At 41.3% G+C, this 18,311-nt stretch overlaps 1 protein-coding gene across 5 annotated transcripts in view; it reads left to right on the top strand.

Moving 5' to 3' along the window:
* Positions 1-16,991, top strand: part of MAPKBP1 (mitogen-activated protein kinase binding protein 1) — a 138,451-nt gene extending 121,460 nt beyond the window's left edge. Inside the window, exons 26-31 of one of the 5 annotated variants that reach the window (XM_044436366.1) lie at positions 1,139-1,318; positions 3,347-3,422; positions 4,450-4,742; positions 5,694-6,740; positions 10,184-10,272; positions 12,216-16,991. In XM_044436366.1, the coding sequence (XP_044292301.1) occupies positions 1,139-1,318; positions 3,347-3,422; positions 4,450-4,742; positions 5,694-6,740; positions 10,184-10,272; positions 12,216-12,500 (1,970 nt within the window). In that variant the 3' untranslated portion in view covers positions 12,501-16,991. Of the gene's footprint in view, positions 1-1,138; positions 1,319-3,346; positions 3,423-4,449; positions 4,755-5,693; positions 6,741-10,183; positions 10,273-12,215 lie in introns of all 5 variants that reach the window. The other 4 variants (XM_044436367.1, XM_044436368.1, XM_044436370.1 and 1 more) reach the window with 4 other exon arrangements.
* The last annotated feature ends 1,320 nt before the right edge of the window (positions 16,992-18,311 follow it).

The raw sequence follows: 18,311 nt of genomic DNA, 5'->3' as shown, positions 1-18,311 counted from the left end.
CTTCTCAGTCTTCCATGATGAAATACTCTTTTTGTCTGGTTTGCCTTCCCCATTCCTGGGGGAAAACATACAGAATAAATTTCTAGGTCAGACTAATACCTTTCAACCAACGTGTGGCACCTTGCAGCCCAAGCAACAGCCCTACATCTCATTTCTTTCAATACGCTTTAGAGCAAACTAAACATGGTATCATTCGGACAAGCAGAAATTGTATGAATGGTTTTTAAAAACAGGCAGCAAAAGGCTTGATTTGGATTAAGAACTTGGCAGGAAGTGGCGATACTGAAACTGTTGCCTGAAAGGAAGATCTGTTCTCTAATTTGGGAATGTGAAATATCATTTTCTCTAACAGCAAGATTAGTTGGCTATCTATCAAATGGGGACACTAAAAAATGAAGTAAGTATTCTGCACATTTGAGGGACTTTCTACATATGTAGAATTCTATAAGTTAGAAATGTTAAAGAAAGGGCATTTAAAAACTTAGCAAATAGCTAGACAAGTCACCAGGGCAGGAGCCTCCTGGATGTATGGCACCTCTGGGAAATCTCTCTGAGCCGACGGGCTGAATTCAGTTTTGAATATACCCTCAGGGTCTGCATTCTAGTGGTGGATGGGGACAAAGGTACAAGGGCCAAAAATATTAAAATGCCAGCACGTTGTAGCTTAAAGCCCCTTGTGCTAGTAATGAAACATTACGGAGAGGTTTTTCACCGTTATAGAATGGGGAAAGGGAAACCACCAATGATTGATGGCAGAAGGGGGCATGACCATCTGAAGAACCTTGGAGGGGCAGATTTGGCCCCCTGAAGGGGGGAAATTGGTTCCCTGGGAGGACTGGATTTGGCCCCTGGGCCGGAGGATCCCCACTGTTGATGTATGGAGCACTAAGGTGCTGGGATGTGGAGGAGCGGAGACAAGAGTGGATTGGCCTGCTCAAGACTCTCCTAAGTATCCCAGTGGAAAGCATTTAGTATTGGGTAGATGCATTGTTTGAGGGGAAAAAACACTCTTCTTTTGTGGCCTTTTTTGAATAGGAGTTTTTATAAGGCGGGGAAGGGAAAAGGTCACCTTGTATAATTGGCTTCAGGCCCTGCTTCTATAATCTGTGCTATAAGCATGTAGCATTTGCTCTTTCAGATTCTGAGAGTACAGAACCTTTCAGTGTGGATGGCATCTCTGACCTGGATGAACAGGTGGGAGAAGAGGATGAGGAAGATGTCAACACTGGACTGTTGGAAGGGGATGGCCCCAGGACTCCAGATCAAGAGAAGTTCCTCAAGCAGCATTTTGGGACACTGGCCAGTAATGGTAAAAAGGGTATCGCTCACTCCTGAATCAGTGAAAATTCTTAAATGTTTGTTTGTTTGTTTAAAACTTTTATATACCATCCCATCACTGACATCTCGGGATGGTTTACAACATCACTAATAAAATAAGATAAAGAGATAAAAGTAGCACAGCATCCAATAATAAATATAAAAACCACAAATTAAGACAATTAACAATAAAAATAGTGGGAAAATAAAAAGGGTTGGGATGTTTTGCAGTGGCTTTTCTACAAATCTGCTTTTGACAGTCAGTACCACTAGGTGTTATGGCTCTCGTTTGACAACTGTTGAAGGAAATGCCATTAGTGGAATGAAGAAATTAATGAGTAATAGGGCAGAATCCCTATTCTAAACCATAGAATTTGCCATTGTCTACTTTGATTTTGACACAGTATTTTATTATGACTGTATGGTACAGTGCTTATATGTCTCTTAGAAATTTCTTTTTACTGTAGGTGAGTTAAAAATACTGGTAAACAAATCATTTTTGCAGTTGCAGGCTAAAGAGGATAAAATGAAGAGTAGGAGTAGGTGTATGTAAGTGTCTTGGTTCCTCACAAGAGGAGAAAAAGGCAGGTAGAAATGTAATGGAATAATAATATAGCCTTCCCTCTGGAAATTCAGAGATGAAGGGTGCATTCCTATGTGTGTTTAGATAGAAAAAGTCCTTCAATACCCAGCATTCCTCAGCCAAACTTGGTTTCTAGGTGTGCATAAAATGGTGTCCTAGAGGCATTCTGAAGCCATAGATGGGAAAGTGCGCAATGCTTTTTCCTCAGCTATAGCTGGATGTATACAGTGGGGTTGCCTATTATATGCGAATTGAATTAGGACGTTCCCTCAGTTTTAATGATCTGAAAGCATTTTCAGATGAAGCAAAAGTAAGTCTAACTCTGAATGCATGTTTAAAATTTTTAAAAATTCTAAATATGAATTGTGTGTGTTCTAAAGAAAAAGAAAAACTGGACCTGAGCCCTGAAAAACAGGGACATGTTAAGGGACAGGGCCATGGCTCAGTGGAAGAGCATTTGCTTTGTAGGCAGGAAGCTGCAGGTTCCGTCTCTTGACTGTGCCAGGAATGGCTCTTGTCTGAAACCTTGAAAGAACCTCAGAAGTTCAATATGGCTGGCTAACCATGGCAACAAGGCACTCGTGCTGGGATTATACAACATGGCAAGCCATACCAGCAAAAGTAATTATGCCTGACAGGAAATAAGCTACTGTAGTTTGTCTCATCCAGGGGAAATAAGCTACTGTAGTTTGTCTCATCCAGGGGAAATAAGCTACTGTAGTTTGTCTCATCCTCAGTGACCATGCAGGTAAACCCAGCGTGAACCAAGGTGAGGAAACTTCAGGTGGCCTGGGAGCCCATTCCCACACATGCCCCTATCGCAGCAGGTTAAGTTTTATATATATTGTTATTGGTGATACAGTGAGGGTAAATTTACATGTTGTCCTCAGTATGAATCCATAATAGCTTGCCAGTGAATAGAGGCAAACTGCAGATTAAAAAAAAAAATCTGGTGGACGGTTGTGAAAGAGGGTAGCAGGGGCATGTGCTTATGACATTTCTGAGCTATCTAATAGTTGAAGTTCTTTTTGACTATTGTAGTAAATAATACTGAACTAAGGTTGCTTCCACTGTTCTGCCTTGAAATGTTTCACTTTTTTCCTAGCTGAGGCTTTTAACAATGGTTTCTCATTATGTGTTAAGTGTCCATAAGGGCTACAATAAGGGCACATGGACATAGATTACTCAGGCATGAAGCATTGATCTATTGAGTCTGTGACATTGTGCATGATTATCTGAGAGGAGCCCCACTGAACATAGTGGTGCTTCATACAGAGGAAATATGTGCAGGATCAACTGCATGGAAACTCAGTGTAATACTTGGAGAAGTTCACTTTCACCCTTCCAAACTGTGACCAAGATTTCAATCCTAAATTAGATTTCCCTTGCTAAAATGTCACATCAGAATACATATGTTTTTGCTAACTTCAGCACCTTAATTCACAGGTGGATCATGTAGGACTCTGGAGAGAATGGAAAACAGTATTTCCTCTCGCTTTCTGTCCCAGTCTCCTGCTCTCAGGTACAGTTCCCACTTCTTGTAAATGCTGGACAGCCCAGCCTTGGTGTAGCTCAAATTTGGCAACCTCAGCAGTTGATTCTGGGGTACCTCAGCAAAGAAGCTTGCTGTTTGTAAAGCTCTGAGTGCTTTTCTTGTGTTGCCTGCCTGTTTCTGTAGGGTGACATGGAACACTCAGAATGCACTGTGCGGTCAAGGTTGTTGTCTACTTTCATTTTTTCAGTTTTCCAACAAACACCACTGCTGCATAGATAAAGCAGTTTGGGCCAGTATAAAGAATGTGTTTTGACATCTGATTTACTCTTCACCATTTATGCACTCCGTTTTATTTTTGCATTTCATTCAACTTGGACAGTGACAAACATTCAATTCACTTTTGTTTATTGATTAGTTTTAACCGGTTTCCTTACATAGCAAGCAACTTATTCTGATGACTAAGCTCCAAACACTGCATGATGATTTAATTTCTTGAAAAAAGAAACCTACTGTGCCTTATAGGGCCAGAAGATTGTCATCTCAAGTATTGGGGAAAGAGATCCATAAATGTTAGGAAGTACCAAGCATCTGGTTCTGTTTCTTTTCAATGTGGCAAAGAGAACAGCAATATATACTGATTCCTTAAAACTGGATGCCAAAGCACTTCAGGCAGAAAAAGAAGACTAAGTTTTCCAGTGCATAGCACTGGGAAGCAGGTGCACATGTCTCATGTGGATAAAAGTGTGGCCAGAGTCTGATAGCTGCCTCAGTGAGAGAAACTGATCCCGATTATAACTGTGGCTTATCTTCCCTTACTGGAACCTCCCCTTCTTCCCCCTTTCACTAAATCCTTGTGTCAAATATAGCAATCTTGTGTATGATTATTCCTTGTTTCCTACTTACTTGCATCCAAGGGGAAAATATATTTGTGGAAGGATTTTCACCTTGAGAATTGTCTTGCGGATTCATCACATTGCACTCCATTTTGTTTTGTTTTTTCACTGGCAGTGATAATGCAACTTTTAAGTATTTATTCTTGTCTTTGATCCTTTAGGCAACTGTCGCTTTCGGCATCAAATCTAGTGCTGGATTACAAACCCGCTGAGGGTCCTGCCTTGTCGAAGCAAGTTTCTGCTGATCTATTGAAAAATGGGATCGACTGCCAGAATGCAGCCAAGGAGAATGGCATCTGCCAAAATTCCTTCCGGTCACTTTACATGCAGAAAAAGAGAAAACCTGCTTTAGAGATCAACAGGGGCCTTGGAAAACTGGCTGGGTCTTTCCCAGATAGCGATGGGGCTATGGTAATAAGGAAATCCCAGTCAGTTCATGACCTTGTTCATAATGGTAAGGAAGGAGGTTAGTATTGTCATGAAATATTTAAAAGTAATGCACTCCACAATAGAAACCTGCCCAGCCTTGGAGATGAGAACCAATCATCTGCTAGCTTAGAAACACAGTTTGCCTCCTAACATAAAAGTATTTGTATCTCTCAGGAGTGAGTCGAGCTGGAGATGAACAGAACAGAGCGCTAATTCCCACTAGTGATAGGAAGAGAAGTACTTCATCACCTCCTTCTGGAAACCAGCTGTTGTTAAAAGCTGATAAAAATATTAAAGCAGCCCACAGGGATGCTGTTCTTCAGTAGAAACTCAGAAATGCTCTTCATTTTCATGCAGCTTACACAGAAGTTAGTGAGTCAAACTGAAGTGTGGCTTTGTGTGTACAGTTTGGAGTGCTTTTATTTTATATTGTGCTTTGAATTACTCCAATTTTTATTGACAGTTTTCTGTCAGCCCTGGTGCAGCTTTTCAGTGTGGATGCTAGGTGGTATGACCTCTGACTTTTTCCATATTTCCCACGGCACAGAGCAGAAGACTAAACTAGAACATGCAATACTACCTCTAGTCTGGTCTTCAGGGGAGGCTGGTGCCTCCTGTGTCAGTGGGGCACCTCTTAGTATGAGCTGGATAGGAGCTATCCATGGTACAGAACTCCACCCCTAAAATAGATTCACCAACCCTGGATAGCTCCTCTGAAGCTTAGAATAAAAGCTGCAATGGATAAGGAGCCCTGCTGACATAAGGCTCAGCTGTCTTCCCTTTCTCAGAAATGTAGGCAGTTGTGCTTGAAGGAAGGATGCCTAGGTTAAGGAGTAGTTGCTCAAAATTATTCACAGAACATTATTTAACAAGTGCTGCTGCTTGAAATAATGTTTCAAAGCTGGAGCTATTCTAATTCTGCTTGCATCAGCTGCTCCGGACCAGTTCTATGCATTTATCTCTTCCATTTCTACAGATAAGGTTCCAGGGGTACCTTCTGCCAGGCAACGTCCTCAGACCCTAATGGTAGGTGAGAAGGATCCGAGGTCCAATAACTGTCGGGAGTTGTCTGCAACTCTGAAGATGGATGGCTCCAACTCTATGCAAGCCAAAGACAGTAAAGCAGCAAAGCCAAAGTCCTACATGAGCCCTACCACTAGCTTCATGGCCAAGATATCCCGTAGCATATCTGTGGGGGAGAATCTGTGCTTTGGCGACTCTGCAGAAAACCTGGTCCAGACGAAGGGAAGCCCACAAATACCAGAGAAGACACAGTTAAATCTTTCAGTGGACACTGAGAAGAATAAGTCACCTGTGAAAGAAAATGGTCCAGTGAAACCTGCTCTTCAGCAGGCCACAGGCGCTTCATCACCCAAGTCTTTTCACAGCAAGTTGGTGTCTAACCGGGCCCATCTCATCCTTGATATCCCCAAACCTCTACCTGACAGACCAACGTTAGCTTCTTTCTCTCCAACAGCCAAATCAAAAGTGCTGCTAGAGCCCGTGTCTCCTCAGTCAGCTGCTGGCATTGGTAAAAAGAAATCCTCCTTTCCTGAAGGATGGGCCCCCAAGTTGGAAACCCACGCAGCTGTGCCCCTGGGCTTTGGTAAAGGTAGCCCAGTGAGTCCCTCTAAAGAGAATCAGACATTACTGAGGACCAAAGTCCAGCTTGAGCCAGAGGTTTCCAATCCCAAATGGAAAGATTTTGCGGACAGTCTGCATCCAGAGGCTCCAGAAAAAAGACTGCTGGGTTGCACAGAGGACGTTGCCAGCACTGATTATGTGCAAGTTAATCAGCATGAGCTTTGCTCTTTTGAATCAAGTGGGCCGAGGTCTCCCCCATCTGTGGCAGCCCTAGCAGAGCACTCAGGTGTGCATGGATACCCTTCTCTAATCTACTTCCCCCTTCTGTCTCCTGTCTTTGTGAATCGCTTCACACTTCCATCACATTTCTTTACGTCCAGCTTCTGGCCTGTCTCGTCCTGTCTGCACCTGTCTCGTTCCATAAGCCATCCTTTCAATGGTGAGACATCTTTGTCTGACATTCATTTTTTTTCTGTCCTCAGTTCTGCTCCCTGTTTGTCTTGTGTTTTGGGTTGGTGCATGCAAATATTGTAGTTCTCACATTTTTCCTGCTTGAAGGTAGAGGTAAAACAGCACAAGAGTGAGTGAACATTTAGTTTTAAAGTAATTTTATATACAGAGGAGAGGAAAACTTAGTGCTTAATGTTTCCTGGTATTTCAGTGTGACGTCTTTTAGTTTCTAAATTATAACAAACAAAAAATGTGGGGGGAGCATCAGAAGAAATGATGAGAAAGCATATTTATATTCACAATGATTGTTCAAAACACCATTTCAGGATTAAATCCACCCCCCCCCCCCGGCTGATTGCCTTACGGCATGTTCCAATTTGGTACTCCCCAGATTTGTTGGACTTATACCTCCCATCACGTCCAGCCAATGGCCATGCTAGCTGGGGATGATGGAGTGTGGTCTGACACAACAGGAGGCAAAGCTAGCATTGAATATCTAGACTCATTGTTCAAATAAAAAGCTACAAGTTCTGTTAAATTGTGTATTGAACATGGTGTCCTTTGTTGACAGGACTTAGATTATTTTAAATAATGTAAGAATTTCTGAGAAGAGAAAAACCATGGCTTGAATTTATGGGAGTAAATTCTCATTATTCCGAGGTTTTCTAAGCAATTGCAGAGTGAAGCTTGAAGATTCAGTTGTGTAATTCTGTAGTGGAAAGACATCAAAAGGCTGGGTGTGCACACAGGGTGAAATTCAATACTGTCTGTTCCACTGGGGAAAGAGTTTCCCTGCCCCGTGTCCCCTTAAAATCTCCAGAGGTTTGGGAAGGGCTCTGGGGGATAAATGGGGTTGTGTGTGGGGTGCAGGTAGGAGGAGAGGTAGCTGAAGCCCCATTGGCTGACTGTAGATCCACTTGTTGAAAGTTGCCCCTAGCACTGACCTCTTAATTTCATTTTATGGTTGCATGATCTTATGGAAAACTGTGCCACAAGCCACTGAGCTTGCTTGAATTGGTTTCTATTGCAAATCCCATGAAGTGGAATTCCTTAATAGGAAGGAGCAACTAAATCTTTGCTAAAATGGAACATATTTCTTTACTTGCCCTCTAAAATATTGATAAGATGTGAAGTAAAGAGAGAGACAGAAGTTCAGAAATGAATTTTACAAGGATGTTTAGTTTTTTCTCTCTCCTGCAATCACTAAACACTGAAGGCAGTTGACAACCAGAAAAAATTGTTCCATAAAGCATAATAAGGAACAGAAATTAATAAAACATCGCAACATCCCTAAAGATATCTGTCAAAGCAAAATGGGTTCCACATAAAATTTCATTAAAGGGGCTGTTTTGCTGCATCAACCTGTGCTGAGCAATTAATTGTAAAATTAATGAAATTGCCATTGTGGCTAATAAAAAAGGGTGTTACAGTAAGAAGAACAAAGCACAGTGCTTTGGGTGGGGGTCGGGGAGAGGGAGGGGGATTGAGGACTTATATTCTGCTTTGCTAATGGCTTGCATGTAACTTTGATATAAAGTTACCTAACACATCTGCTCTCCATCTTCTTCCATCTACCAAATGTGCACATACATCTCACCAATTGAGTGCATTGAGATCTGGGATGTGAAGTATGGTTACTACAGCAGCCATCTGATATGTCGGAAGATGCATTTCCACTGCCTCAGAAGCCTTGTAACTCATTCATCCAAGATCTGCAGTACTATTAACAAGTTGCCCATGGGTGCTGGCATTCACTGATCTCAACAGCAATGTACATGCATAATAATTACAGGAAAGTCCAGAGATGGTGCGAAGAGAGCAACTGGTGTTCTAATTCAGAACGCAATAGGAAGTGCAGTTTATTCACACTGTAAATTAACAAGAAAGTCAAGAAACATAGATCCGAGGCGTTAACTGGTACTATTGTCATACTAGGCATGGAACATAACAAATCAATCCCTTTCCCTGGGTTCTTTATCCCCAATGCAAAACTCTTTAGAGCTTTTGTTAGACGTATTATTTTATAGTTAATAGGATTTTCAGTAGCTCCCTCATATGAGTTATCTTGCAGCAGGACTGAATAAAAGCCGTATCGTACCTGTGTGTCTGTCCCTTTGTATGTCAGTCATCATGTGCCATGACGTGCCTTTAGAAACGTTGCTGGGTCAGGTAGTTCAGCAGGCAAAGGGTGCTTTCAGACAAGGCTCTTCTTGTGCAGTTGCCTCATTCACAGATGGCTGGGCTGGGCCGGGCCTGAGTCCAGAGGACACTGTCTTAGATTTGGAACCTCCCAGTGTTTCCCTGTTGCTTCCTCCCTCTCTTCCCACTGCTTTTTGCTTACCAAAAAAGCCCATTAAAGAGGGATGGCAGAATTGCTGCACAATGGCTTTTGACTCGTAGCACCAGGAACTGCTTGTCTGGAAGCACACCAAGTAGTCTGCTTTTTAAAAAATGCTGAGTAGTAATGTATTGTTGTGCTGTTCTTAATCTCCCCCCACCTTACTTTGTATGTCATCCCAATAAGATCACCTTTTAAATCAATATGTGCTTTTTGTCTATTTTGATTATGCTTGTTCAGCTCTATTTGAACTTAGTTTTCGCTTAGGCCGGTACTTCCCAAACTACCATTGGCTCTTGCACAATTCTGCCGTTCGATTTAGAGACAGATTTCTACTCATGCACTTACTTTTAAGCTGTAGGCAGTGCCCTCCTGAGGAGAGTCTATGTTTCTGCATGTTTCACTGTTCTAGGTGTGCCTGCTAGCTGGAAAGAGGCAAGTTGGGTGCTGCAGCTGGTGGCAGGGGCGCAATGCACAGCCTCCTTTGATTGGCGGCAAGTTCTGCTGTAGCCCTGCACCTGGAAGTATTTAATTGTGCATGATGCAGACATTCCCATTTCCAGTTCAGGCTGACTGGAAGAAGGCCAGGCCGGCACAGTGGCCTATGCCATGGGCAGCCTCTTTTATGGCTGTCTGCTTTGGGATCACAGCAGCCTTTTAACTATTTAAGCAAATTCGAACAGCACATACCTGTGCTCTGGCACATAATTTGGGAACTGCTAATACAAGTCTTAAACAGAAGGACTTTGGTTTTACATAGGTCTAATTCAGAGATAACACAATGCCTGGGGCAAATTACTTCTGTTTAGAAAGGGCTAAAAATTCAAAAGCAAGATGTTGACATAAGATTAATTTCTAGAATTATGTATGTGAATAAAAAAATCACAATCTGTTTCAAGCGAACCATTCAAGGATCTATAAGGAGTGAGGGGAGGTAGCCATATGCATGTTGCTTGAACCTTCTAAAAAATCCTAGGAATGGCTAGATTTTAGCAGGGTTGTTCAGTGGTGGGACAGCAGGCAGAGCTAGCTTGATATAGGTACCTCTTGCTTAGTGCCTGTGTTCTTTTGTCTCTTCCCACCCCTCTTTCCAGGAGGTTCATCCATCAGTGTTGAGCAATGCAAGCATGTTGTGTCGGAGCTTCAGGATAGCATGCGCAAAGCCATCCGTCTGTACCGTATGGTAAGTTGCCCATCCCTTCCATCTGGACGGTTAGACATTAATGCTTATATGTGATTGCAGCAGGACCCCTGTATCCACACGGATCAGTTCCAACTCCCCCCGTGGATACTTGAAACCGTGGATAATGGTGAACACTGCATTTATTTTTTTTCATAATTTTGCTCATTCTTAAAAGCCTACAATATTGCTTTCCATATTCAATCTAGAATCTTCACCTACAGGAAGCACTTTACAACTTCTCTTTTGGGCTGAGGTCGACTGCAGTTAACTGAAAATGTGGTAACCAAGCCAGTGGATATGGGAGTCCTGTTGTATATTAGGCAAGTTAAGAACAAATGGTTAAGACTCGGGAAGAAATGTTCCCTGCATTTTTGTTCAAGAGCAAACATCTGTACTCATGTTTGTGTGGTTCAGTCATGCAGAAATAACTGCAGCAGCCCACCTGCTGGCTATCTGTAGGAGTTGTTGTGATTTCCATTCTATGGTATTGGAAAGTGTTATACAGTAAAACCTTGGTTTGCGAGCATAATTCATTCTGGAAAACATGCTTGTAATCCAAAGCACTTATATATCAAAGTGAATTTCCCCATAAGAAATAATGGAAACTCAGATGATTCATTCTACAACCCAAAAATATTCATATCAAATTATTACAGTACTGCAATATAATACAAAATAATAAAGAAAATTCAAAATATAAAGAAAAATAAAACAAATTAACCTGTACTTACCTTGGAAACCTTCATGGCTGGTGTGAGGGAGACGAGAGAGGAGGTTATTGTGTGGGACGACTTTCACTATCACTAACGGAATCACTGCTATCTATTGGCTCAATGGAATCTTTTTCTTTTTGTGCAACTTTAACAAGGAACCTTGCTGTTGGAGCTCCACATAACGTTTAACTGGCTCTTTTACACTTCACATTTCTTGAAAGCTCATGGATTCTTGGAATGCTACACGAGCAGGGGCTTGACTTTGATATCCCCACTTGCATTAGCACAAAACAAGAGAGTGAGACGGCAGTGACAGAGAGAGAACAACCATTGGCTCAGTTGTGATCATGTGATGTTTGGCATCATGTACTATTCATTTTGCAAGACATCACTTGTTTAACAAGTTAAAATCTATTAGAAATGTTTGCTTGTCTTGTGGAACACTCACAGAACAAGTTACTCGCAATCCAAGGCTTTACTGTATACTGATCATGTGGCACTTGCTTCAGTTAGAAACTCAGGGCCACTCATTGCATTAAATACCATGGCATGCAGTTGCTCCTGTACTGTTTTGTTATTTACCTCTAAGTATTGCTGGGCCCTGTACTGGATTGGGGCTACTACATGCAAGAAGGGGAGGTTTGGATTTTCACTCCCCCTCCCCATGCAGTCCCTTCTGCCCTCCCAGCCAAAAAGCAGGAAATTACCAATGGAGAAAACCTCCACTGGCACAGTGGCTTTCTGCACATTTTGGTCTTGAACATGCTTTTGAATACAGAAAAAGAAGAGGGGCAGCTGCACATGACATATTTAGCCTAATCTGTTGCTTATCCCTAGCACCATTAAGCAGTGTCATTTTGGGCAGCTTAAAATGGATTAAAAGCATTAATGAAGGAGAAGCCTTGAGTCTGATTGGAGAATGTGTTTGAAATGCTGAAAGTGGTATGAAGTTCCTTTTTCTGGGAAGGGCAGTTGAGGTGGGGGAAGAGAAGGGAGGAGCTCTGAACCCCTTTAAACCTGAGCCAGCCATGAGAGAGCTTTCTTGTGTGAGAGAGGAGAGAGCACAAGATGGACGAAGCTACAATTAGACACCCTGAGTTCCCCGAGTTCAGACTGATCTTTTAGCAACGTACGTTTGATGCTGTTTTCATTCTTAACAGTCTCAAGCTTTCAGGACAGGGAAGACTGTAACTCCACAACAACCTTCCTGTGCCTCCTTTTCCTTTGCAGGTGTCTGCTAACACAGAGTCTTCAGCTGATAAAAATGAGATTGCTGGCCTCTTGACTGATACTTTCTCTGTGATGAAAAAAGAACTTGATTCCTTGAAGAATGGGAATGAATTTCAAAGGAAAAAAGAAGCATTGGTGAAGCCACAAGATCCAGTTGTAATGCCAAGTGGTTCTGTTTTATCCAGTCCTCAGCATTTTGGAAATGAACAAACTCTTGCTTTGCTAGAACAATACTCAGAGCTTTTGTTACAAGCTGTTGAGCGACGTATGGATAAAAAACTCTGAAGAGTGGCTCCAACTGGACATAAAGTTTTAATGGAACCATGTAGGAAAATTAACGGGACAAGTTCATGGTGAAAATCTTGAATGAATGCTACCATTGTTTTTATCCAATGAGAAAAGACTTTTTCTTTAATAAGAAACAAACAGTTATCTTCTCTGTGTAGTTTTCAGAAATGTGCTGGCCACAGTAACTAATGTTTCTGTGCCCAACTTCTCTCTTTTGAGTGCTGTTAAGAGAAACTTCTTGGAACTGTTTGACACAGCCAAAGCGTTTGGCTTAAAAACACAAAGACACACAGGATTAAACAATACACACAACTGTGACCCAACCTGAAACTGCTGATTTGACAGAGAGAGATCAAGATGGCACCTGTCACTCCCTCTGAAGCATTGTCTCAATCTGTGTACAGACTTTTAAAACTTTTATTTATTAAATTATTTTTGTGACTATTCACACATGTGTTTCTAGCAGTGGCTGTTTCTACATCTTTCCCACACTCTGTAGTGAGAACAAGTTTTGTTACAGTAAACGTACTAGTAGTTTAGGAGGCAGGATTATTGAACTGCTTCCTGCTGCAGCCTGCCTTGCTGAATTTTACTCCTTAATACCAGGATTTATTACACCTACATTTTTGTTTTTTGCATGTATATGCTTGTTCTTTCAGCTTTATTTTAAAGGAAAACCTATGCTTTACCAAATCTGTATTTGCTTCCAGAGGATACTGTACCTTTTGGACCAAGCTCTGGAGATCTGTTACAAGGCTGCTGACAGTGGATTTGCTATTTTACAAGAACTGTTTGGCATTTTCTCAGGTTTTATATTTAAAAAACTGAGTTTTTACAGGCATCAAGGGAAGAATTGTCACAGCTGTTAGGAAGTTGTTCAACTGCAGTTGTATCCTAGCCTCCTGATGTTACAGTGGCTTTTTCTTTTGGGGGATACAGGACTTGAAGAGAAGGGTGGATGTGAAAATAACACAGGATGGCTATGGTGTTTATTGATTAGTACATTGTTTTCTTTTATTTCATTTGAGTATGAATTTAATCACTGAAGATCCTAGCTGCAGTTCTTCAATACTGTTCAAGCTAAGCATGAGAGGTACTTAACATCCCAAGTATTGTGTGTGAGGGTGGGGGGTGGGGGTGGGAGGGCCCTTACTCATGGACAAAAATACGAAATTACCAAACTAAGTGTGAGTAGCCAGCAAATACAGATTGTTGTGATACAACTATCTCCATTTCCTTTTTCATGCTATGTCAGTTGGGAGGATGTTTAAAAATGTCAGTTGACTAGGAAGCTGCATGGAATTTTATTATGTTCAGCAACCACAATTTGCCAAACTTCTTCAATGACATATAAATTAGACCATTGCTTTTGTTCAAATAAAGTAGGAATGAACTGATTATTGTCCATTAATCAAAGAAAGGAAATGAATTGAGCTAGAAGGGACATTCACGCTTTCATTCATTTACTGTGCCATCTGCTTAAATCTCTCCTAGTGTTTTTGTTTTGGTTTGTTTCAGAGGCACTACAATGCCCAGTATACAGAAGGATCCATCTGTCTGTGTTCTCTAAGTGCTGGCTGATACTGATGAAAGCATGTTAAAACTAACTAATCTACAGAATTTTTAGTGTTGCTTTCTCTGGTAAGAGGGCAGTTGTTTCTTCTATGTTTGGTTAGATCATCCTACTAAGCAGCTTTGCTGATCTAAGCCCCTCTGGATGGCTTGCCTCCTTGCACTTTTGAAATTATCCTGTGGGCTTTGATTCATTACTCCACAGCTGGCACCCTGTGGTGTACCTTCTTGTCTGGGACTGGTTGGTTTATTTTGTGTTGTTTCAGGGCTGAGTAGCCTGCAGAGCAGCCCTCTTTTTGGTTGACCGGCTGGCCAACCCAGGTAGCCAGGCATCCTTAACTAAGCTCCAAGGCTGGGAACTTGGAATGTTTCTAGTGCTTTTTAGTATGCCCCTCTGCAAAACTCTTGGCTGTCTTAATCAGGTATTTTCTCTGAATAAACTTTATTATTAGAATACACTTACCAGAACTGAGGTTCAACTAGCCCTTTACACCTAAGAGTGAACCTAAAATGTGCCACTTTTCCTGCTAAGGATGGATAGCATAAATATATTCCATGGAGATCTGTTAACTAGGGAGGGGCCTTTCTGCATATATGTCAGACAAGATCTTAACAGGCAAAGTACCTTTCTTCCCCGGTTCACATTTAGACTGTGAAAAGTGTTCAGTGCTCAGGAAACACTTCCTTGTTCTGGAACACACACATACACTCAGGTAAAAGCCATACTTCCAACACAAATATCTTGTAGCAGGAGAAAAGGAGAAATGGAGGTTCTTGGTGTTGATCTAATCTCTGAAAATGTCAGAGGTATCCATTTGAGAGCACAATCAACATGCTGATTTGCTTTACCTCAGTGCTACTGATACTGTGGCAATTATTCATTGGGGGCTGGGTTGAGTGAAAGGTAGTATCAAACAAATTCTATGGATAATTCTCATCCATTTACTTTTAAAATGGACACACTATTTTCATGGATTGAGCTGGGAAAATAATAAAAATGGGGCTGAGAATGGACTAGCATGGTAGTTTTGTGTGGTCTTGAGTAAGTAGATAAGCAAAGAGGTATGGGTAGGCCTGTAGCTTCTAGCATACCACTGAAGAGCATAGCCAAAGAGTCTAGTGAAGTAGTACTAGGACAAGGAATCTGTTATGTTCAAAGGGCAAATGCAGATTGAAATTGTCTCAAATAGGAAAGATTCAGCATGTAGTTAAGTGGAACTGTGAATTGAACCTGTAGAGTAGAAAATAGGGAGACATGTTTGCAGGGTTTTAAAAGTCTTTTAATGTGCCCTTGATTTTCCCACTTACATCCATGATTTTAGATGACTTTGGGGTAAATATTTTTAGCCAGTCAGTTGGCTGCCATGGAATTCTTAGCTGCCCTCTTTTCTAACCCAATAATTTAAGTCTGAGAAAAAGCAGGAGGAAAGTATTCAGTGTTTCTTTGGAAAATACTTAAAGACATCAAATATTTCTAGTTTTTCATTGGTGCCACCATGGCAAATGGCTCATATATTGAATTTGAAGTATCTTAAGACGTTTCTGTTACAGATTATAAGATAATCAACCTGCACTTTTTGTTTTGAACTGCATGCATCTTTTTTTTACTTTATTATAGATGTCTACTGGCCCTCAACAGATACCTCAGGATTAGAAAAATAGAAACGCATGTAGATGTAGAAACATCTGCATCTGTCCCACTTCTGATTTTGTGCTTGCATGCAATTTTAATATATTAAGTTAAATGGGGAAAGTTTCTACAAGAACATAGATTACTGAAGTCATACTTGCATATTATTGCTATGCTTTCGGAAATAATTCTGAGCAACATGATTTAAATGTTGTTCCTAAATTATACTGGTAATCTTTTCAAAGAGAGCCTTTTGTAAAGAGAGCAAATACTGTGCACATGAATGGGACAAAATGATCTGTTTCTACAATAACAAGAGATACCTTTTGAAAACAAAATTGTGCATGCAGCAGCTATTGATATGTGCAATTGGTGCTACTCAGTATAGTCATTTTGTTATTTACCTGCTGCCCAACCCTTCTAGTTTAATCCTTTCCTTTCCTATTGAATTCCCCCTCCCACATTGTTGGGCTTATTAGGTTCTCCTTTCACCCCAGTGATCCACAATAACTACATTTCCTCCTTTAAAAAAAGTCTACTGTTAGGAACAGTGTATGTGACTAAGAGCATTACAATGCCATCATGTATAAACACAGCCATTCAGCCACTGGACCCATCATATCAACTTTTTTACATCATTAGAAAACTCAGTTGGAAAGGAGAATAGCGCCTTGTTAGGCCTTCAGGTACTGTTGACTAAGGGTGCAATCCTATGCATGATCAGGCAGGAAAAAAGCCTACAACTCTCAGCACACCTCAGTGGTGGCTGGGCGGGACACACTGGGAAATGTAGGCCTTTTTTTGGTCTAAACATGCGTAGCACCGTGTTTTGAATTGCTCTTTCTATACACAAAAACTAGACTATCCAGTCCTGTACTGTTTGTATATAATATACTGGAGCTGGACTGCGTATATGCTGGGCTATTCTGCTGTACATGACAAGACAGCGATGCATGGGTCAGCAACTTTAGGAATAAGCCATGTCTACTCAGCATGTCTCTTAAGCCCAAGCACCAGAAAGACATCCCTTTTCAACACTCCTTCCTATTCTCCACTTGTTTAAAACCTGAAACTTTTTAAATTTATAAATGAGCATTTTCTACCTTGGCTTTAAAAAGGAAAAAAACATTTTAATATGTCATTTTTGATTATCTGAAACAACTGTTTTATGTTTGTGGGGGTTTTGCACTGTAAGCCACCTTTTGGGGCTATTTTTAATTCTGTATTCATTTGTACTCTGCGTCTTAAATAGTTTCAATAAAAAAGTGTGATCCTTTGTTACAAAATATTTTTCCTGATGTTTATTTAATAGATTTATATGTTGGTGTTAGTTGCGAAGTCGCATCCGACCCATTGCGATCCCATGGACAACATTCCTCCAGGCCTTCCTGTCTCCACCATCCCCCAGAGTCCACTTAAGCTCACACCAACTGCTTCAGTGACTCCATCCAGCCACCTCATCCCCTGCCGTCCCCTTCTTCTTTTGCCATCTACTGTTCCCAGCATTAGGCTCTTCTCCAGGGAGTCCTTACTTCTCATTAGGTGGCCAAAATATTTGAGTTTCATCTTCAGTATCTGGCCTTCTAAAGAGCAGTCAGGGTTGATCTCCTCTAAGATTGACTGGTTTGATCTCCTTGCAGTCCAAGGGACTTGCAGGAGTCTTCTCCAGCACCACAATTCAAAGGCCTCAATTCTTTGGCGCTCAGTCTTACCACTGATCATATTAAAATGATCTAAGTAGTTCTGAAGTATACACAGTGTAATACATTGTTATAAATTAAAGTACAATTAAATATATAATAATTATTAAAAATATTTAAATAATAATGAAAACATTTAACCTAATCTATCATACTTAAGCTGAGCAGCACATTCATGTAGAGAAGGTCTGGGTTTTTACACAGGCTCTTGATTGCTTCTTAAAGCAGCTGGCATCTCCCAAAAGCTTGGTGGAAGACTCTATACGGTGGGCACCAGGAAAAAGTCCTGTTTCCATATTGCTGCACAACGGCAATCTACAGATTGTGGACCAACTAGCAAGCCCTCCTACAATGGTCTTAACAATTTCACAGGTCTTAACTGGGGATAGTAATGTGCCAGGTAACCTGGTCCCAAACTGCCAACAACAAGACCTTGTACAAGAGTTTTGCATGCCAACAACAAGAAGACCTTGTCTTGGTAGTTAATAGGTAACCACTGCAGTTGCTTCAACACTGGTCAGGTCAGGTCAGGTCAGGTCAGGTATCCTAATCAGCATCCTACTGCACTAACTGCAACTTTTCAACAAAGTTGGCAAATAACCCCACTTGGAGCATGTTATGGTGATCTAAATGTGAGATTACCAATGTTTGGATTATAGTATTCAGGCAATTCCTAGCCAGGAAAGGGTGGTTGATGACAGGCACTCTGCCACAGAAGACACCTAGGCCATTAATGACAGTGAAGAATCTGGGAGCACCCCCAAACTACATGCCTGTTCTTCTTAAGGTAGTGCAACTCTCTCTAGAACAATGAGCCTGCCCCTGCAATTGCTGAACCTGGAAACTACCCACCATCAGAGTCTCTGTCTTGTCAGGATTGTGTGTGTCTGTTGGCCCTCACACAAG

This window comes from Varanus komodoensis, unplaced genomic scaffold (genome assembly GCF_004798865.1).
Source record: "Varanus komodoensis strain SLA01 unplaced genomic scaffold, ASM479886v1 scaffold3, whole genome shotgun sequence".
NCBI lineage: Eukaryota > Metazoa > Chordata > Lepidosauria > Squamata > Varanidae > Varanus > Varanus komodoensis.
This window is presented reverse-complemented; position numbering and strand designations above follow the sequence as displayed.